This window comes from Magallana gigas, chromosome 8, assembly GCF_963853765.1.
Source record: "Magallana gigas chromosome 8, xbMagGiga1.1, whole genome shotgun sequence".
NCBI classification, from domain to species: Eukaryota; Metazoa; Mollusca; class Bivalvia; order Ostreida; family Ostreidae; genus Magallana; species Magallana gigas.
The window spans coordinates 18,666,717-18,690,284 of record NC_088860.1 but is presented as its reverse complement, the minus strand read 5'-3'; the positions used below and the strand labels follow the sequence as shown (position 1 = coordinate 18,690,284).

Here is a 23,568-nt window from a genome sequence, read left to right as displayed (position 1 = left end):
TAACCCGCATTAGCGGGTTTTGTAATTTCACAGGGGCTCGTCGCGAAGATATAAAAGGTTGAAAAACTTCGTGACGAGCCCCTGTGCAATGACCGCAATGAATTATCATGAATTGTTACATGAATTATTTAGGAAAGCATTTTATTGTTTATATTTCGTCTTTCTTATAAAAAATTAATGTACTGATCTGATCATCATAAAGTGTAAGTAAAAGTAACTACATGTAGTCCTGTCAGTTTCAATAGATCAATTTCCGTAAGAAATAGAGGGAATCATACTTTGTGGATGTAATAATAAAGAGTTGCATTGAAAAACTGTACCAAGAGTATATTCGATACAAGCTAAGCTAGACTTCTAATTATAAAAAGGGGCAAAATTCCAGGAAAAATATGCACATCTACAAATCATTTCCTAATCAACAACAAATGTTCATAAAATTCTACAAAACTGATTAGAGGAGTTGTGCTGAAGATAAATTCCAATAATATTTCAATTTTAGCCAATATTCTGGATTCAATAAGGGAAAAATCCCTTGAAAAATATTGAAGCAGTTTTAGAGGGGTTGAGCTGAAAAACTAGCTGTTTCCGTACAGTAACTATATCTTTTATGGTTAAAATTCCAAGTTCAAAAGGGGGAAAATTCCTGGAAAAGGATTGGAATAAGATATTCCTGCTAGTATGCATACATACACATCGTGTCTTTATTGCCACAATGTTTCTTGAAATTCTGTGCAGCCATAAAAGAGTTGTGCTGACAAAAAAAAAAAATGGACTGACAAACTGATGGAGGATCAAAAACATTATATCTCCCGCACCTTGTTGCATGGGGTATAACAATGGCATTTCAAAAGTCCGTCGCTGAACATTTCAGCTTAATGTAATAAGGTTTGATTGTTCAAGTTGTTTAGATAAATGTATAGTGTGGTAGGAAAGGTAAATTTAACTTCAAATTGATTTATCTTTTTTTTTAAAGTATCAATATTGATTACTGCAATTATTAGTAATGTTTCTTTAAAAAACCCATAACTTAAATTGTTCTTTAATTCTTTCAGAGTATAAAAAATAAAAATAAAAATCAATTGAATATTCAAATTTTAATATTGTCATTACTAATAATTCATATACATATCACAGATAACCACAAACTTCAATACAAATAAAGGATACAGGTAGGTAATATCAAACAAAGGAAACCTGCTGCGTAATTATTCAGTGACAAACTGTCCCCCATCTCTACTACAGAAACTAAAAAATCAATCTAACTCGCCCATATAATCTGGGGGAAGTACTATATGTGCTTCGTACTGTAACTGATTTTTTTTCTTCAACCACAATTTGTTTGGAAAGTGTAATTTTTGATGTACAAATAAGTGTATATACCATTGTAGTCAAAAATGATTGTCCTAAACTGGCAACTAAAAATGCTGTCTGAATTACACTATAAATTTTAATAAATATTTTAAAATCTGAGATGATGAATGCCTGATAAATACAAGAAAATTTAATTATTAACTGTTTATACATTTTACCACAAAAATAAATTGTAGACAATGCACATCTACATGTATCTTATTGGTCTTTAAAAATGTATTCCATGCATTGTATTATTACTTCTATCTTTTTTATAACAGGCATTTAATTGTCAACAGATATATAACAATATTAAAACAGTATTTGATAATTAATAAAAAAAAAAGTTACAAAAGAATATATTACAACCAACTTAATAAAATAATTCGTTTAGAACAATTATGCTTATCGATCATACTTTTTTGAATGGTAACATTTTTTCTATTTTTCATTGTTTCTCTATCTTGTGTGCATTAACATGTAAAATCAGAATCTGTTGTTTTCTAAATTAAAATTAAGGTCAAATAATTTTAGTGTAATAAATATAGCTCTAACAATGGTCCTTTAATTTCTAATAAGATGGTTTCAGTACATACATGTGATATGGCATAAACAGGCCATCCAAGCACCTAGCATGTACAAATAAATATTAATTACATTATTTACAATGCTACTGTCATTTGTACATATTTAAAAATAGTAAAACTATGAACAAAATAATCTTTGATCATCTCCAGGCTTTGCACCACTTTCCTTTAAGGATTATGGGATCCTTCTTATTTAGATTGGTGCTTCTTCATCAGTTGCTTTTTCATCATGTTTTCTTGTAGTTTCTGTAAAATTTAATTGACATTTATTACAAACAACTATACTAATAAAATATCAAGCTTTTAAACTTTTGAATTGATTGATATCCTCTTAGTCAGTATTACTAAGCAAATGAAGACCACATGTATATTCCAATGTTAGCATTATGAGACAGCTAAATATATGAAAATATAAAGGTTCCAGAATTTTAAGTACTTGGTAATGACACCAAATATTTTCTATCACCAGTATTCTAACAATTGGCCCAAGGCCACATTGCTCACCTTAGTAACACTTTTTATATCATATAAACTATGAATCCCTGTTGTGTTCAAAACTACACGAGACAATGTAAATTCAAGGCAAGCTTAAAGCAATATGAGCTGCAATTTTCATGTTGAATTTTTTTTTTTTAAGAAAATGTGTTTTTCTTCTAAAATGACCAAAAAAATCATGGTTTTAAATATCTGTAAGCTGTATTTTTGAGGGAAAGGCCGTTAAGAAGCCTTTATTGGAGCAAAATTGAACTATTGTCGCCCTGTACAAAAATTGATTTGCTATATATTCCTTATAAGAGAAATCTTTCTTCTGACAAAAATTAATGAATTTTTCAAACTTCATTTACCATAAAAGTTTAAGTTACATGCAGACTTATCATACTAGCAGCAGACTTATCATTTCTGCAGCAAAATAAAATTCTAAAAAATACAGCTCATATTGCTTTAATTTAAATGCTTCTTTAGATTCTAAATATCCATAATTTTCTTTTTGCTCTTGATTTTTTTCACCCTCAAATAGCTTTATGACATTGGTCTTGCTTTGGGGACTTCATCATTTGAGGAAGCTTTACTTTGCATTCATGAGTTTAAATTCCAGGCTAGATAAATACAATTTGCCTCTTGAGATCATGATTAATCATATTTTTCTTCTCATACTTGACCTTGTTATCTTCAAATAGCTGTATGACATCGGTATTGGGAAATATTTGCTTTTACTCCATATATCTCTCTTGAAAGTTAGACATGACTATTCAAATGAATAAAAAGCTCCTTGCACAAAGACACTTTGGTTTAGTACTGAAAATTTTTTTTTACATACAACACAGACAACAGACAAATCTTTATCAGAAATCCCACCTGAGCCTTTAGCTCAGGTGAGCTAAAAAGTCACCTTAAACCAACTACTGATAATATGCTCACTGGACACATTTAAAGAATACATGTGTGCATACCAGTTTTTAAAAAAAACCCTTCCAATTATAATTTTTTTGTAATTATGAATAAAGCTTCCTTGAAATTTATGTGTTAATTAGAGTTCAAAAGACTAATTCCCCTCTTAAAATAACCGTTTTTTTCTAGGTTTCCAAACAAAATCGCCACATATTATTTATAAATTCAAAAATCACCTGATGAGCATAGGCAATTTACTGGGCTGAAATGAAAGCTACAATATTAAAATCACATCACCATGCATGCTGGTACATGTACACACATCATGCTTACACAGCATGCATGCTAACCAATGATAACATTTATTACATGAATTGTGAAATGTTGTTCAAAAAAGCTTTATACCATCATGCTATTCATTCAGATGCCAAAGGTAAAGTTATAAAGTTATATGATTCAATTAGTTAATAATTAAAGCTTACTTTTATATGACTGTATTAATTTTTTCTTTTCTTTTTATCTTAGATACAATAACATAACCTTGAACAGAACCACCAACTTTGAACCAAAAATAATTTCATTGATTTCTTAACGCTTTTTATATTTTTATTTTGAATTTTCAGAAACACATATTAACCGTTTAAATAACTTTTGAAGGCAGCAATGAATGAGAAAAAAATATTGGAAGAATAAGAGCAATTTATTCAATAGTAATATATTTTTGTGCCAAAACTAAAACTGTTCTCTGAACAGAAAAGTTTTGTGAGTTATGTTAACTAAGCACACTGCATAGTTGATCCCTGTCCATGACACACATATAAATACACATCTATATAGAGATATACATCCAATATATCTGTTACACCTGTAAAACATCGTACATACAGAGGTGAGAGGTTATCATGCACACATTACACACTGTGAACAATTATAATTAATTGTATATTACTCACTGCACACCTTAGAGTTTAGTCCTGTTTTAAGAAAAAGTCAACCTCATAATTAAATATGGCAGCCAGAGTTATCAGCCTTTTCCTCAACACCTAAACTTCTGTTTTCTCTTTTATGTAAGTTACTTTCTTGTTTTGTGTTTTCATTTTCTTTTACAGTAGAAAGGTCATACAAATAAAAGTAATTTGATGTGCATGTTCACCTGTTTTAAATTTTAACTTAAGGACTATCTCATCTAATGTTAAGTATGGTAAATCATGCATATGGTGCAAGACTATGGTTCATGCATTTATGCAATACATCTTTGCTACAGTCAACATATTATTTATCATACTATTATGCTACCCTAAATAAATGAGCAAATTTGTCCTTTCATTTTATTTTTATGTCTAACCTAATCATGTGTTCCGATTTTTGTTGTTGTCTTTTTTCCCCTCTCGGTAATTTCTCAATAGCAGTGCTAAGACCTAAATTAGTAAGCCTATTTTTCATGCTTTTAATTACATGTAAATAGCCATGAATTTTGTTTATTGTTTATTGATTAATGAATAAACAAGCATGATTTTGCAGAAGGCAGCAATTGATTAATATCTGTATTATGTGTTGATATATATGTATTTTAATATTGGTACCTACTGCTAGTTTTTGAAGATCGATAATGAAGAGAGAGTGGAAACTATCAGGAGTCTGCAGAATACAAAGTCGCAGCAAATCAAATTCAATCTACTATCATTACGTCTTTACAAATCAAAACGATGACAACCCTATTCAATTTATGTTAGTTTTCCACAAGGGAGATCGGCAATTGGGCATCCCTAGCTGGGGTACGATAGGAAATATGGAAATATTGGCATGCATGACCCCATTGTTTCACAATGTGTAGAAAAAACTATATCTACATCTCAGGAAGAAAAAATATTGGAAGGAAAAATAGAGATTTCATCCAGTCATACCCTTGTTGATACCTTATACCCCTATAAAAATCATTTTGGAAAATCAATTCATAATGGGCAATACTGATGCATGATTTTGATGATGTAAATGATGTACTCATGATAATGTACATGTATATGGATGTCAAATATGCAATCACAATGACATAAAATGGAACGTTCAACACACAACAAAGGAATGAAAATAAAAACCACCCCAAAAACATGAAGACTAGCAGTAACAATGGTTCTAAGATGAGTCCTCTACTGATATTAGTCATCGCTTACCTTTTGGAACTCCTTGACTTTTTCTGTGTGAGTAGAGGATTTCTGTTTGTCTTCCTCTGATTTTGACAACTGGTTCTCTTGGTGGGCAATTCTATTTTGTAACCTAAACAATCGAGGATTGTATGCCCTATGATAATTAATGAAAGAAAGAAAAAACATGAAAACCCCACATGTAAGTGGAAGACAGGAACTCTGGTTCCCACAATGCAACATCTAATCTTCAATGCCATTGGCTGAAGAATATAATCATGTGACATTGTTCAAAACCTAATCTCACCAACATATTGTGCAAATTGTTAAAATCAAGGATCAAAAACATTTAATTCTCTCAATTTTTTTAAATAAGAATTAATACAGGTATGTGTGTCAAATTCTGAACAGTTAAAGTGCAATTTTTGAATAATTCTTTTTTTAAAAATCACTTTCAAGAGACTGCAGTCACTGTAGTTTGTGAATTCTTGGAAACTTGTGCACACTGCTTTTCAGTAGTGAAAACATTAGTGTGTATGAAACAATGTGAATAGGAGCTGTATTAGCCAGAAATTAGATCTACCAGACTGTATTAATTTTGTAATGTGGATTATGTCTGCTTGTTTTGTAGGGACTAAATTTGGCATGTATATATATGTATGGATGAACTTTCTTTCTACATGTTAACAATTATGCCTTCTAGAACTGCAGAAATAAATTTCAAAAGTCTATTTAGTACTTCCGCATCTTCATTTGAAGGATAATTTCACTGTTTAATTGTATAAGAAAATTATTTAGCCATACAATGCTGCATAATTATAACGGATACAGAAACTCTGTGAATAATAAATAAATGTATCTTTACCAATAAAAGTTGATATATTGGTTCTGTACACAATATATGGTAATATACATCAGGCAGTATAGAAATGGCAATATTCATCACTTATGCATGCATACATATTGGAAATCATTTAAATGTAATGATATTGTAAATGCAAAGAGCTTACTTTATCAAAGATTATGATTACATGTATTACAATTATAAGCAATTTTAGCAAAATAATAGATTACAATATAAAGATGAATATATATGTAGATAAATTGTACATAGTATTACATAATTATTTATCTAGCAATTAATAATCGACACTTCTAGCCATCACCAGTTAATTAATATAGGATGCATTTAGCAATGGAGAAGATGAAATGCCATCTTTGTGAAGTTTTATAGAGTATGGGTTTTAAAATCCCCAAAAGCATGAAATGTAAATTAAATGTATAGCCAGAACTTCAGAAATGAGCATTGAAAGCCAGAAGCAATTGAAGAATATTTTCAGTTTGTGCAGCCAGAAGCCAGCCAGGTTTAGGGAGTTCACACAATAATGACAACAGGCAATACCTTCAAGCCTCCATAACCACACAAGAGAGATATGTCATGTACATACAAGAGTATATAAAGAGGATCATGTATTCTCATATTGTTTGTGTAAACATGTATTTGTGAATTACTAGTATTCTTAAAAAGTGTAAATGAATGATTTTTCCAGGATTTTTTTGAAAATTTTTATCTTGAATTTCATAAAATTTCCTTCAACATAGAATTTAGGTTTGAATAGAGCAATATGAAGCTCCAACTGTTAGGCCACTTAAAATTCTTTAAAAAGTGTGTTTCCTTATATTTTCATATTGTGCTACTAGAAAGCAATGTACAAGTATATATAAGAGAAAGATTATTCAATAACTCTTTTTGGTCGAAGATTTATCAATCCTGTTTATCATTTTCCAGATAAGAAAATATTGTTAATTACTATTTAAATGTGAGGAATTAACGTATGCGTAAAATCGCGAGAAGCACATCTTGCGAATTTTAAAATCTTGCTTTTATTTTTTTGACAGATGTAAACTAAATGGAACTATAATAAAAATCTGGCGTTTGCAATTTTACGAACTTGCAATTTGATGGAAAATAAACACTCGCGTAAAATAGGAAATCTACAGTACTTGTCTATCATAATATATCAATATAAACATGTACTGTATTTGCTGTATGGCTGTTTCTAGATGTGGTTTACTGTAACAGGGTGAGTGTAAGGTGATCTTGATACGGCACACAAATTGTGAATTCACACACAGGGTGACTGGTTATGCAGGTGAGATTGTAACAGACATCTTGATTCTACGCGAACCACAGAGAAATAATCAACATTGAAACAGATTTCAAAATCTGTATTTGGATTTTTGTTATAAGTAATTTTCAATGTTCAACATCAAGATGTCTGTTTTATACCTTCCACTTACAATACATAACATGCAAACCCCCAAACACAACTTCAGAGGAACCAAAAACGTGTCTTCACACTACTGAGATTATTTTTTTGGTAATATCTGACAATATCTAGCATGACTCTAGATTTACCACTTAAAGTTTCTCTATCTTGCTTGTGAAATTTAAAAATATTTTGTAAAAGTTAGTCAAAATACAAAAGCCCTCTGAAGAAGTGTGTAATACATGTACTAGTTATATTTGGTTGATAACAACAAATACAGATGTATGAGCATGCATTCCAATGATGATCAGTTGTTAATGCATGATACATGTGTATGATACATTATTCTGGGCGTCAATCACCATGATATACATGTAACACATAGCCTCGTATCTACAGAACTCAATAATAAAACTTTTAACTCAGTTACCACTACCATTTGAAGCAATCCAACCATTTTATAGCAAAATAAAGTACACTGTCATTTTATTTACATTAAGATGAAACATGCAACACAAAATCATGATTGCTAAACAGAAATTTTTCACAGACTGGGAAAAAATGGAAATTGTCAACATTTCAAATTTTGAAGGAAAGTGTACTTTATTTTGATTTGACTGTGAACAAACACACTCAGCCAGCCTAGTGATTTGGTTTTTTCGTGAAATTAGCCACCACACATAGATTTAGACAATCGGTTGGTAGGAGTCCACACCTTGGGATCACACTAATTACCTGATGTTGCGCTCATACATCCTGTCCTCTGCACTGTTGGAGGTGACCGGTTTTTGGGAGGAGAAGGATTTAGAGGACGTTGAGGGCAGGTCGCTGGACTTGGTGGGTGGGGGAACTACAAAACAATTCAAAAGTTGATGTCAAAAATGCTTTAAAATCAGACAATATTCAAAACCATCTCATAGTGAACTGTTTTCTGTTATTTGAAGAAAGACTTCTTTTACTTTAAATTCAGTGAAATTTTATACTGGGGTATTTGCAACTTCAGTCCAATATGCCTAATTTATTTTGTAAACACTATCATGAATTCACTTTGATATCACAAATGAAGAATGTTGACATATCAAACCTGTAGATTTGACTCCTCTGCTTTTCTTCCAGGAAGACAGAGTCTTGGACATGCCTGTGCCACCATTCGTTGTACCTGTCCCCGGTCTCTGAGGCTTTGGCAGAGGAGTAGGCTTGCTGTCAGATTTCTTCCCCATCAAAGATGAACCCTCCTTCCTAGAACTCAAAAACTGACCTAAACTCATGGGGGCTCCCTTGTTGGTGTCTTTGGCCGATTTGTTCCCTGCTTTCCCTGTCCCCTGATTTCCGCCGCGGGGCTGCAGGGCCCGGTTAAGGCCCGAGGCCTTCTGTACCTTCTGCTTAGCCTCAGTAGCAGTCTTCTCCAAATCTGCCTTCTGCTCCTGGACCTTGGAAATGAGTTGGTCTGAATTCCGGTTTGGTTTTGATGACCCTCTCTCCCCCTCCCCCTCGGGCTCTGTAGACCAAGAGACGGGAGGTTTGTTGAACTTTATGTCTTGAGAGCTGCTGAACTTCATAGAGAGGGAGAGGGTGGGACTCACCATTACTGGGATGGCACGGAAAACATTCTCATCCCCAGCATCCCTCTGTACAGCAGGGACAGGCCGGAATGCGTTGTTGTTCTCATTGGTGCGGGGTACTGCAATCAGAATTACATAAAACTTCTTGATAACAGGTAGGAAATTTTTAATAAGTTCATTTTTGAACTTGCACATGAACACCATATGTAGTTTCTGGTAAATTTGCACCGATTCATTTTCTTACGAAATATTTTTCTCAATTTTTTTGGTACAGAATATTTGTAACTTTCAGCATTTTTCAGAATTAAAGCCTCATGAATTTATTTTTTGGCAACCCTACACACTCAAACCAAAAACACACTTTTTCATTTATTTTTTTCTGTGTTAATTAAATAAACTTTGGTGATCTGTCACAAACAACAACATGTAACAAAACTGTATGAATCAGTCAACGATGCCTTTAATTATTAATGCACTAAGTGATGATAATTAATCCATTAAGTGATGTTAAGTTTGCTGTGTGATCCAATGAAAAAAGAGTAGTTAGTGTTCATTTTGACCATTTGAATTCAACCGTTTTTACCTCTGATTCGTCCTATTGAAAAACATTGGTAAATAATTTTTTCTTTACAAAGATCTTGAATATTGAACAAATGCATGTATATAACAAAGCTTGAATTTATTAATGAAATTAATAAATAAGTGTTCCAAAATACATTATAGAGACCCTCCTGTAAAATCAAATAGATTCTCAAGACATCTTGAAATTCTACAGATGTTTGTAGTAGTTTGGTTTTTGCATTCCGCCTGCAGAATAAACAACTACAGGGTCGGCCACTGTATAAATATATAGTGGCTTCCCAATAATCCCCAACTCCAACTCCAGAAATTCTGATTATACATCAAAACATAATTATCATTTTAAAATATCAGCTTAATCTCAAGGCGTGGCATAAGGTTGGAATTTCTTTTAAAAATCTCATCCTTTCAATAAATATGTCTTTGAGTTTCATCACCTGCTAGATCTTGGAAATAACTGTCATTAACATCTCTGTCTGGTGAGCTTCTCATGCTCTGCTCATGTTGTTCGAAAGACAAGATGGAGTCTCCCCCGCTGGTCCCGTCCGATCGGTGGGTTATCTCCCCTGAGATTTCATCCCCAGGGTCCTGACCGGTCATGTCGGAGGTCACCGACAGCAAGGTCAGGTCAGGTTCATCAGTGATACCACTTTCCATGGTCAACTGAAAATGTACAATGGAAGAAGTAAGGATAACAGTGTTTAACATCTTCAAAATGCACAGATCTGTGGCCCAAGAGCCCTATTATTTGAATTTCATGCACAGAAAATATACAATAAAAGTGTATTCAACTTAGTTTCATAGAAAAGAATTACTCCTACATATTCTACAATTATCAAATGAACAGAGTATAGGGCATTCTGATTTACCTGTTGAAAACTGCCATTCTCTCCATAGCTTTGCTGATTGTCCAAACTAAGCCCCATAGAGCTCTCCATTCCCGTGGATTCCTCCTGCGGTCTGACAAAGCTGTCTGGAGCCGACCCAGCCTGACCCTCTGGGGTGGTCAGCATACTAGGGACTCCCCCAGAACTGAGAGGACTCACCTCCTTATTCTTTGTAATAAGCTGTTTATGCTTTGTTATCAGGTCTCTTGATTCCTGTATCAGCTGGTCTAAATTAGCAAACTTTTGAGCAACGTAACTTTCATCCTCCTCATCTTGGCTGGTTGATGATGAGGTGTTTTTGCCTGATTTATCAGAAATGTTATGGGCCACAGGACTATCCACACTGTACTGACTCAAAGAGGAATCAGTCTTAGCATGGACATCAGGACTTGACTTAAAAGAAAACTGGGTCATTGACCCCATTGTTTTGGATGGAGATTCTGTATTCACCGTTATCTGGGTCAAGGAGAGGTCGTCCTTTGAGGACTGGTCTGTGGTAGTCACTGTAAACTGACTGAGAGAGGATTCGTCTGGAAACTTGGAGAGAAAGTTAGAGTCAGATTTGACACTCTGGTCTGAGGTTTGGCTTTCTCCTACCTCCGACAGACGAGAGAGACCCCCACGAGCAGACACTTTGGTGAAAGCTGGGGGATGGACAGGGGACTGGTTTTCCGAATCATCCATTTGGAGAGAAAGAGCTCGGAATTGTCCCTCTGACTGAGGAAACCTGGCCGATCCTGCCTGAATCTCTGTTTCTTCTGGAGAGGTTGTGTATTGAGAGATTTGGGAAAGCCTCTTTGCAGAGAGAGGCTCAGACCTCTGGTTTGGTGTACTCGCATAATCCACTTTACCACTGATGTTGTAGGAGTTGGCTTCTTGTGACATGGAATCCCCTTGACTGCTGTCAGCTACAACTGGAACTCTACTGTGTCCAATGAAGTCAAATTCCCTGGTCCCCAAGAGACTGTTGTCCATCTTCAGATCCATATAACTGCTGGTGCTCTCAGATGTGGAAGCCAGACTTGCTTGATTCGGTTCTCCACTCCTGTCCTGGGGAGAAGTTCTGTAGTTTCTTCCAAGGTCCTGACTACTTGGAGACACCTCAGAGGAGATTGGATACTGGGATAATTCTGACTCAAGTCTCGCTGCAGGGGACAAACCACCATGGTCAGATTTATCACTGGTCTCCGAAATAGGGTACTGAGACAGATCCATGTCAGAACCAACTTTGACGAAATCCGGAGAATATTTATCCTGTTTCATGTGAACTACATTATAACTCCTATCCACTGGGGCCTTGTGAGGTGCATTCCCCCCAGCATTACTGTCCAACGACTCTTTCACAGATTTTAAATTTGATTCCAGTGAGGCTCTTTCAGGTTGAAGTTTGTGGAATGTCAAGAGTTCGTCAGCCCAAGATCTTGAACTGCGAAGAGACATATCAGTGCTCTCATTCTGCAAGGTTGATAGACCATGATTCTGTGTTCCAAGGAAGTTCTCTGATTTAGGTGTTGCCATGGAGATGGAACCAGGAGTGGTGGACATTGTAGAAGAAGCATTCAATTCTTCTAGAGGACCTAAAACAAGAAATCTATGAAATACACCTGGTATAATCTGACATTTAAGATAAAAAAGCAAGATGTAACCATGTAATTTGGTTTATGTTTTGTTTTCAATACATAAAATTGTGTGAAATTTGATGAGAAAAGATTTTTTTTCGATGCACTGTACAACTCCTTACCAGTGGATAAAGAATCCGGTGTGTAGTTCATCTGTTGATATGAATCTGTCGAGTCATCCTCCCTCTGACTGTAAAACACATCATTGGTTCTCTGCTTCAGCCTGTCCAGGACGCCTGGGGTGAACTCTGAGGCCCGGGCCATCACCTCCTCCAGGGGTGCTGTTTGGTACCCTGTGTCAGCTATTGGTCTGTCGGGCTGAGCCTCTATCTGAGGGGGCTGCTGATAGTTCTCGGTGGACGCACGAGACAAGGAACTCCTCTCTGTGGAGGAAAGACTATGGCGACTGGATGCTGCCAACCCAGAATGTCTAGCACTAGATGGTGAAGTTTCCACTTCCTGTAAAACAAATACAGTTAAGCCACGTGTATTACCTATGACACACATAATAGGATATAATAAAAAGCAATGACAAAATGCTTCCAATAAATAAACATACTTGGATGGTACTCAGTTCATGTGGCCTGTGATCTCCAAGTATTGTAGTCTTTTTATTTGGAGGCAGTGCCAACTTTTGACTTTGTTTATCAGCCAGTGGTGACTGGTCATCTGATAACTCGTTTTCAGTTAAATCCTCTGAAATTAAAAATTTCAAATTGGTTTAGCTCTATATCATTTTGCCTCAAAACTTCATCATCATGGATAAAAGAAAAACACAAATGATACTTACCCTCCGAGTCCATGTATGGATCTTTTGGCGGTGACAATTGTTGTGATGGTAGCTTTCTCTGAACAACTTGGTGGCGCTGTAGGATCTCCTCCTTTTGCCTTTGTATGGCCTCCAACTGTCGCCGCAACTCTAGCTGTCTCTGTTCAAACAAGTCATTTCTTTCCTTTGCAGTGCTTAGTAGAGACAGATCCGACTCAGACATGGTTGATAATCCAGATTTTCTCCCAGGCAATGCTGGACTGCCTCTCTCTGTTGATGAGGACATTGTGGTATCATTCAAGTCGGTGGTGTCATTTGCAGTTGTTGAGCCTGGACTGGGTTGATAAAGTTGAGATCTACCTGGTTTTCCAGGTGTCTCATGGAGTGTGTCATCAGCATCAAATGGAAGGGACTTTCTCACTTTTTTAAACTTATTTTTGCTGCCATCTTCTGCTTTGGTTTCTGCAGGTTGATGCTCTTCAGCAGGTTCTGACAATCTTGTTGAATAGTAAGGATTACTGGCTAATTGGGACAAAAGTGTAGTCATGGCAGCTCTGTTTGGGGATAAAGTTTTAGAGGTAAGTAATTTGGGTTCCCTTTCATTAGCCCCTTGAACATCTTCACTGTGACCATTTAGAGGATGAGTGTTATCAACTGGTGACTTGAACTCGAGCTGTGGAAACCTCTGCAGTAATTCTTGTCTCCGCCTCTCGATTTCTGCCCTGGTTTCTGCAAGGACTCGCTTGCTCTGTTCATGCTTAAGCAAGAGCTGTTGTTGGTACTCCTTCACTTTTCTCATTTGCTCTGTCTGTATCTGTGACTGTGTTGGCATTGACATGGAGACTGTTGAAGGAATAGGCAGTGAAGGGGTGATAAACATACCCGGGGCTTGTGACCTGGTCATGGCTGACTGACCAGCACTCTGTTGCGGTTGGACGAAGGAAGCAGTTGTAACAGTCACCACAGGAGGTGCTGAGGGGTATGAATAAGGTGGGGCTATCTGAGCACTAGGTAAAGATGAACTTGATGGAATGGTGTACTGAGAGAGAGATGGTGGCTCCACCCAGCTGTGAGAAACAGATGTACTGGAGACATTTGAGCGAATGGACTGCGGAGGTTCTGCCCACATCGGCCCATTCAGAGATGTCTGCCCATTTACCATGGATGGTTTACTTGTTGGTTGAAAGCCTATTGACGATGGGTGTGCTCCATTCAAATACTGTCCATTTTGAACTGACTGAGATACAGAGGTATACGATGGTTGTGAGGGACGACTAATCTGGGGGTGCCCACTGCTAGCAGACGGTCCACCCATTTTCTGTTGCTGCTGGTATGCAACTCCATTTGCTGTCACGAATTCTTGATCATTTCCAGGAAAAATATTTTCACCCACTGATGTGTTAAGTTGCTGCTGTCTCCTGTTTAACTCCAGTAGTTTCATTTCTAACTGTCGTTTTTGTTCCCTAAAAAAACCAGACATGTTTTCAGTACTAGATACTTCTTGTCCATTTATCAGACTCACTGTGATCATTCATGGTATTATCCTCAATAATTACATGTTTGAGCAAATTCAAAACAAAGCATTTAGCTCAAAACTTTAAAAAGTTTTGTTTGCACATTTACAAAACAATAACTCTTCAGATATGAAACTGCATCATTTTACTAAGTTTAATGCATTTTATTACATTGTATCCTTCATTCCCTTTCCCCCTCTCATCTTAATGTCTAATGTGCTTCACTCTGTATGCAAAATAAAGCAAACAAACCAGAAAGAATTAATTGTACACACATAGATTTATATACAATAATTTTTGCACTACATTTTTTTTTCTACTGCACTTAAAATTCCAAATTTTACTATAGTGTAATTCATAAAACTCCATTGTCATAGTGAACCGTGTAAAATAAGCACAAAAGCTATGTGATTTATCACACACTGTGTCTAGGGGAATAACATTACATCTACAAACAAATGAAAGATTGACTTAGTCCTGGACTTTTTACTTACGCTGCCTGTGTACCAATGGCCATTAAATCTAACAGTGGTCTGTGAAAACAAATCCATGTTATCCCACATATTATGAGTGGCAACTTTAATGTTAATAAAAATCTCTTGCAAATTACATGCTAACTGCATCATGTAATTGACCTGCTCAATTGTCACATTACAAAAATTACAGTATTTTGAAATACAAAATTGATTCTCACGATTTGAATTTCACACCAATACATGTACCGGTATAATGGCTGTGATTGTCATTCATGTCAAAGCAATGCAACTTTGGTGATTTGTTCTATGAAGGTGCAACAATTTACACCTAAAACCTTGAACTAAGCAGTTTTACTTGGTGCTATTTCACAAAAGGATTATGTACATTGGACTTACTCAATTTGCCTTTGTTGTTCCAAGATTTCCTCCACTGACCGAGAATTCTGTCCACCAAACACAGGCTCCTGGATTTGTACCTGCTTAAAAAAATAAATAGGCTAAAGTTAGAGAACAAACTTTACATGACTGTTTGCACATGAAATGTCAGAGCCGAAACTGAAAATTCAAAGTACTGGTATGTCAGAACATCACACACATGTAAATATACAAGTACCAGTACATGTTTATCATTGCAGGACTTCATGTGAAAACAATACAGTTGCAGATTATGTGCACAGTTTTTCACCTTTACCTTTTTAACTGGCTCTCTCTGTCCAGGCTGTCCCTGGGAATACTGCTTCAATGGTTGTCGTGCTAACTTTGCTGGTTGAGTGACCTTGACTGGTTCCACATTCTCGATGCCAGGTGAGCCTTGCTCAGAGAGAGAGTATTCAGAAAGAGTGGGTGCTACAACAAAATCATTTAAAGAAATAAAGCAGTCAATGGTATCTAGGTTACATAAATATTCTTATCAGAATCTTCATCATTTATTCCTGCAACAAAAAATCTTCAAGATGAACAAAGCTTTTATCACTTCATTTAAACAAAGGTAAATGACTAGCGTGGAGAAAATAAATACCAATGCTCTTTCCCGGCGATGACTGGTTGGGCTTTGTATCCATGGTTCCCGCCCCTTCTGGAACTTCCTGCATGGACTTGGACATCCATTCCTGTCTCTGACTCTTGATTCGGTCCATGAGCTTCTTAAGAACTTTCTCTGAGAATTTAATAAATTGAAATCACTCTTCTTTAATACAAAATCAATTAGATCTACAGACCATTCAAAAAGAACTAATGAAATAACGTCATACTAAATCTTTGACAGAATACTGCCTTGAGCCTTATTATTATCAGAAAATCTTGAGGAAGCACCTGTAATTAAGTACCATGCTTACAACACCTGTTGTATCAATTATTGGCTTTTACCTGGCTGCCTCTGTACACTGATGTCGTCCTGTGTTTTCTGTACGTTGGATGTGTCCTTGAGGATGGTGGGGACCCTGGACACTGGGGGGTGATGGAGGGGAGTGTCATCGGTCAGCACAGAGGCCTCCAACGAATCCGTGGCTGTGGGAGTGTCAGGGGGAGGGTGGGGATCCAGGGCCAGACTCAGGTCACCCATGTAATCTATACAAATTACAGACCATTTTTAATTTATATTTCAAGAATTTAATCATTTGGCTTCAACACCATAAATTGAAAACGTCAAACTTAAGATTAAAGTTGAAAAAGAAATAACTTTAAAAATAATTTCATAGATTAAATGAAATAACCAGTTAGTTTAATCCAAACGAAGTAACCTAAAAAAAATTTGAAACATTTATTCAGAGTTTATGGTCTTTGCGCCTGCTTATAAATGTTCAAATGAACAAAGTTGATTAGGCAAATCTTATAACACATAGTATAGCAGGGGTTAATTTTTATATGTCCAATTGAAATTCCATAAAAGCTGGTTTCCAATATGCCCATATGTATAAGCATGCAGAACAGATACAGAAAAAGTCTTGGAACTGTTTAGTATCGGCAAACAAAACAAAAGGAGCAAGGTAAAACAAGATGGTTTTAATTAGAAACATTCAGTACAAACATCTGCTTCTCATACTTGTGTCAGCCATGTACATATCCTCGAAGGCTTCCTCCATGTTTTTCTGACGTTCATCTCGATCTTCCAGTCGTCGATGGGGAGGTTCAAACACTTGTTTCTAAAAATAGCAGAAACCATAATTTCAGATCAACACTCATTCTCAATGACAGTTACATAAAATGAAAACTATTTTCACATAGTTTTTATCTCTGACATGACTGATAATTTGATAGGTTACGTACCGGAATACTGGCCACGACCTTTTGTCTTCGTTCTCTGTCTGCTCTCTGAAGGTCACTGAGGTCATGCAGAATCTGGTTGTAATCCTACATTACAAATAACATATTAAATAACATTAAAAATACAGATAACATACAACTATACAGAATATTTAACTTAAGTCATTAGAAAAAAAAGAAAATTCATAAAAATAATTAAATGACTCAGCATTGAATTTGTAAACTGTTACTTTCAATAGATATACCGGTAATCATTTGCGTTTACGTTCTCGTGCATTCTAACTAGGTGTTACAGGTACCTCAATACAGAACTAACTATATATTCACGTCTTCCAGAAAAATTTTAAGCAATTCATAAATGTTGAATATCATTGCTGAATTAAACTTACGTGAGATAACAGCTCTTTCTCCAGGGCATTGTTGTGCCTAACTCTGGCCCGGGATAGTCGGTCGTTATGGAGACGGACCTTATCTAGATCCATTTCTCTCGTTCTTATTTCCTCCTCTTCTGCAGCTGTTCGTGCATCACCCTTCAAGTAAGAAAAATAATATATTGAAAAGAAATTTTTAAAGACTTTGTCAGTGACAAAGAATGTAATGGCTTGGTTTTTCCTTTTTGTTGGTCTTAAAAAGAATGGGTTTTCAACAATAAAAATATCTGAAAGGAAATGGGGAAAAAATTGTGTTATGAAGAATAATCAAGGATAAACAAAGTACTGCCTGTGGAATTGGACAAAGAAACACCTGTAGCTGATAGCATCTTGTTCAATAAAGAATAATAATAATAGATCTACCTGTTCTACGGACTTGGCTTTGTCTACTGCGTACTCTTCTTTGATGTGATAGTGGGTGGTAGTGAAGTTATCAATGTCTGTCATTTTCACTGGCTTCCCTACAGCATACAATAAAAGAAGAAATTTAATGATCCATTCTTACAGAGACCTTTAAAATGCTGATCAGTTTTGAATTCATACAATTCATAAATTGATGAAGTGATAAACATAAATGTAAATGTGCTTGTGAATTTTAATTGGGATTTAAATGGCTCACTTTCTGGCTGCTGAAGTTCTAGCACTGGATCTTTTGGAGGGGGAGGCAAGGAGGCGATATTCTTAGCCCTCTCCTTTTCTGTTTCTAAAGCTGTTTGCCTATTCAATAAAAAAAAAAATTTCAAATCAAACAATATAATTAATGCATAATAATAGAAAATTGTATGTTTTCTTCAGTGAGTTTGTAGTTTAACCATGCTGTACAAGTAGTGTTTCTCTGCCTTTGCTTACCTGGCTATGATGTGGTACTTCTGCTCGTACTCCTGGAACATCTGTTCCCGCCGCTGTTTTTCCAGAGCCTGTTTGTATCGACTATCCGCTCTTCTGTTTGACTCCTGCTGCATAAGGTAACGCTCCTCATCCACATCCACCTTTGAAAAATATATCATTTTTTGGAGTTTACTTCAGGAATAATTACCATATAACTACCCTTTCTTTTTTTTCCAATTTTTCAAATTATTGATACAAAAGTTTGGTTAAAAAGGTATTTGAGCCACTTTTTAATTTTCTCTTACAGTCATGTAATATTTTAATATGATATGGGTCAGTACTTATAAAGATTAAATAAGTATGATATTCTTTACTGCTTGAATATAACCTTGACCTACCTGTTCACTGGCCTCTCTGTGGCCTTGACCTATACTCCGTAAACTATTTTCATACTGGTTCTCCAGATGTCTTATTTTTTCATCTTTCTCTTTCTCAAGTTCATTCTGAAAATGATATTGATGTAGATGCAATAATATAGCCCTCTCTAGATATTTATCTTATTAAATAAGTTTTCATCTCCCTCCCCATTCATAAAAAGAATAGGACTATATTATTGCAGCTAAATTTTACCGGAATCACTTAAACATGACTAAAAACAAATATTTTGAAAGTCCAGATGGTGTTCCTCTACCAGTTAAATTCCATGGACTGAATAAACTGTACAAATAGTATAAGCCGTCATAGAAGTCCAATGAATTATAAATTCTGCACTATCATAGGAATACATTTAATTCCTCAATGGCACCATTATGCTGGGTAATCCTTGGGGACTTGTACTCGAGAGAGAATCAATCATTTACATTCAATCTACATCTTATTGAATATGGGTGGGTTTTATCTGGGTACCCTTTAAATAGAGCAGAACCCTCGGACAATGAACAAGTTCAGAGATCTTTTCATTACAACAGATAACAGATTCCCAATTCAGAGAATAACCGAGAGATTATGCATCAACCCCCTAAAGATGCTAATATCAGCTGAACAATTAACAATTAATATCATTTGAGTTGCAGGTATTGTTAACTTTTGTCAGAATCTGTACCTGAAGTGTGGAGGCCAACTTTTGGAGCTGCTTGTTCTTTTCCTGTTTCACAGCTTGTCGAATTCTGGCAGCATTTAGATTGGACTGCTCTCGCACCTGACAATTTGAAATCAAATGTTCCATCATCTTCCAAATGTTTCCATCATTCATTTTCAGTTTCATTGAATAAAATTATCATTATAATGGTAAACCAAAAGCTACTGAAATTATTTTACTACCCTGATTTGATCATAATTGAACTAAAATTTGGACTTAAGACAACCATATGCATGCCTAATTTTTATCTTTTAAATCTTTGAATACCCCAAAAGTAAGACAATTATTGGCAAAAAAAAAATGTATTAAGTCTTAAATTTTAGTTTTCAGATAATTTTTTTTATCACTTTGAACAATTACATGCCTAATTATCGACTTCTTATAATCATTCAAATAACCCCTAACAACGTAAAACATTAGGTATATATAGAGAAATGTCACAATAAATTTTTAGTTGTAAACAGATCTTTGATAATTAAATTTCCTAGTTATCACTTTTCTATGATGAATAATAGAGTTTTAACCTGTTGAAGCCGAAGGCGTCGTCTTTTTTCCGTCTCCTCCTTCATCAACCGAGCCTCCTCATTGGGGCTCAGTCGAACTCTCCCCTTCTTTGCCTTCATGCTGGTATCTACTTAATACACAATCACAGAACATCATAAAAGAAAATATTTCAAAACTAATAGTCATTAGGTTATTCAATCAATCATGCTATTATTTACTTGAACTTTATGGACACCTGTCACTGAAATTTTGAGCAAACACACGTGTAATTCACATCAGCTGACACGCACACTCACAACACTCAAGCCTTGGGTGTAACAGTTTCTAGGTTTGAAGGAGGATTATGAATTTCTGAAAGTTTATCATCTTAATATGATAATATACAAACAAAGAAATGTTTATGAAAACAATTGTACATAAGATTTATTTGCATTGGATTGTTATATATTTAAATACATGTTCAGGTATAATATCTCAGGTAGGTGAATGTGTAGATGTTCCACTAATTTTTATCAAAAACATGTATATAGTGGTCTAATTTAAGAAAAAATGTTCTACATGTATAACTCAATTCATTTTCACTAGCATAATTTTTTTCTTACTTTTTTCTGAAAATATTTTAATCTGCCTGAAATAATTCTTTTTGTCAAATATAAAATAAATTCTTATTAAAAGGTGAATTTCAGACCACTGGGAGGCAGATTAAAACCTTTGCTATGATCTAGCCCTGAGATAGTTTCCCATACATGTTCTTCTTTTTTTAACTTAATCTTGCTTGCCACACAAAACGTTTTCAGAGTTTACTTGAAAATGGCACCATGAAAGACAGATCCAGACAGGTCGGGGTTGATGAAAATCACACAATCAGATTATATCAGAGGAAAATAATAGGGAAAAATCATTCACACACATGTCAAAGTTGATCCTACAAAAACGGCTAGAGAAGATGTAATGTATTTGACAATCACCCATAATACACAAATCTCCTGATTAGATATGATTATACAGAATTTAAATCCCAAAAAGAGACTGTAGTACATATGTGAGTGACGATTCAATGTTCACAGTATCAACAATACATTAATTACACAAAGGTCCAGCATGAGCAGATCAATTAGCTGCATACATATCCTTGATGTTTAAATTTACTTTCATACAAACAAAAATAGAGAAATTCAAATTCAATCCTTTGTAAAGGTAATTTACTTTCATACTTACAAAAATAAGAAATTCAAATTCAGTCCTTTGTAAAGATAATTTACTTTCATACTTACAAAAATAAGAAATTCAAATTCAATCCTTTGTAAAGATAATTTACTTTCATACTTACAAAAATAAGAAATTCAAATTCAATCCTTTGTAAAGGTACATTGTATTTAGACAGCGATAAATGGGGAATAAAGCAAACTAAACTGAGCATGTAAAGTTTTCATTCCTGCTAGTCTACATGCACATTGTGTGCAAAACATGCACCTAATTGCTTTTAAAATCAATTGACTTGCAGAATGCATTCAGAAAAGGGTTTTTTCACAAGAAAGTACATGCATTTTTGTGCAATTATCAAATAGGGTTCTAGATGTTTGACTTTGTGTTCTAATACACAAATTGGTTCTCATTTTGTTTTCTTCAAAATTATGCACTTAAACTTTTCAAGCATTCAAATACAATGTATTAATGAATTCTATATACCTGTTTCGTAGCAATATAATTATATTACATACCTTGCACCAGCTTAGACCCCATCTAAATCTTAATTTGAAATTAGCTTAGTAATATGCTATTAAGAATACACGTATTATTGGTGAATATCTTTCGCTAATATCAATTGTATACAGAAAATTAAGAAAATATTCACTGGTTTATCCCATGCAAAATGACTGCCTTAATTTGAAAGAAGATTGTCTAAATATTAAAAAAATATACTAAAAAGTTTTCTTATTCTTTTAAGTGACAAAAGTGACTGAGCTCAACTCTCATTAGAGTGATGTGGTAAATGGAGATCTTAAAAGTGTTGCAGTATATGTGGATGGTTTTCTTTTCTTTTTTTAAATACCAGTTGCTAAAAAATATTTCAATATGTCTCTCCTACATACTCTCAATATCCCATCAATGTTATTCCAATTTTCTTTTTAATTTGCTACAGATATTAAAAAAATATTATAACTTACATTTGGGGGGAAAAACCCATAAAACATTTAGTGTGTTACCATTAGAGTTGGCCTTAATTAATACAGAAATTGTACAGTTATCAGAAATGGTAAACATTGGAATAGGGTGCTTTGAATTCTGTACAGAGAGTAAAAAATATGATTTGGATGAATCATCTAAAGGGTATGCATAACTAGGTGGGGTTTGCATATGATCACTCAGAAACCCATACCACCATATTGTAAATATACATACTCAATGAATAATCATCGTCACAGCCATGCTCAATAAATCCAGCTATCACATGATTTTTTACAAATCGTTTACAGAAAGGTGAGGCCATTGAAACCTGTGATCAGAAGTGTTTGATCATTGCTTCATCACAAATCACAGCTATAAGGAGTCACAGTATTAAATCCAGATTTTGCATGACAACATACGCAGCCATCATGGAATGTCAATTTCCAGCTTTCTAATTTTTCATTTCCAAAAGTGTGCAATTAAATTTCTTAGTACGGTTTAGTTACCAACAATAATACACAACATAATAGTTAATTCAGAATAATTTGTTCACCCTAGGCATACAACAACTTGACATAATTCCATTTAGCTGAACTGTTTAGTGTCAATACTTATTCATTCTGAACCACTGTATGTCAGACTATGTGAATATTTTCGCGATCCATTTTGGAATTGGATAACGCTTATTTTTCAAAAGGTATTCAAAACGTCACGCTACATTAATATTCTATTGTCATGTTGAACTCAGTAGAATAAACAAGCATGTTCTTGTGTTTTGTCTGTGTGACACTTATAATATACATCAAACAAATCTAACTCTTTACAAATCTGTTGTGAAAATGAGAAAAAAATAATCAATGTTATCATGCAATAATATACCTGCATTGCTGCAAACACAGTGCTACATGATATGCAATTTAAAGCCTGGGAGTAAATCAAATGTTTTCCCCGATACCGCTTTCCACAGACAAGTCTGGACACAGACGTAAACAAATATTTGAAACTCGTGCTTCCGGTTGCATAAACTATGTCTAAATAACGAAAAGAGGGCTTCATAAAAAATACTAATTGAATAAAAAAGTGATTTTTTATC

At 34.7% G+C, this 23,568-nt stretch overlaps 1 protein-coding gene across 30 annotated transcripts; it reads right to left on the bottom strand.

The window, feature by feature from the left end:
* Positions 1 to 1,079: 1,079 nt before the first annotated feature.
* Positions 1,080 to 23,512, bottom strand: LOC105339700 (centrosomal protein of 295 kDa). Of its 30 annotated transcripts, none has more exons than XM_066070198.1 (28): positions 23,355 to 23,481; positions 22,710 to 22,803; positions 20,327 to 20,436; positions 19,767 to 19,862; positions 19,063 to 19,167; positions 18,686 to 18,825; positions 18,456 to 18,553; positions 18,200 to 18,297; positions 17,795 to 17,935; positions 17,409 to 17,492; positions 17,185 to 17,284; positions 16,509 to 16,709; positions 16,162 to 16,299; positions 15,835 to 15,989; positions 15,540 to 15,622; positions 15,162 to 15,200; positions 13,175 to 14,616; positions 12,944 to 13,080; positions 12,507 to 12,843; positions 10,748 to 12,342; positions 10,316 to 10,541; positions 8,822 to 9,418; positions 8,473 to 8,587; positions 5,498 to 5,624; positions 4,914 to 4,964; positions 4,280 to 4,300; positions 3,563 to 3,588; positions 1,080 to 2,183 (listed from the first exon to the last, which is right to left on the bottom strand). In XM_066070198.1, exons 1-26 carry the CDS (start codon positions 23,358 to 23,360, stop codon positions 4,295 to 4,297), a joined length of 6,321 nt encoding a protein of 2,106 aa, XP_065926270.1. In that variant the 5' UTR covers positions 23,361 to 23,481; the 3' UTR covers positions 1,080 to 2,183; positions 3,563 to 3,588; positions 4,280 to 4,294. The 30 variants fall into 30 exon arrangements, with proteins under 30 accessions (XP_065926270.1, XP_065926272.1, XP_065926263.1 ...); XM_066070200.1 differs by having other exon boundaries at positions 4,287 to 4,300; XM_066070191.1 differs by lacking the exon at positions 4,280 to 4,300 and having other exon boundaries at positions 23,355 to 23,482.
* Between the last annotated feature and the right edge of the window lie 56 nt (positions 23,513 to 23,568).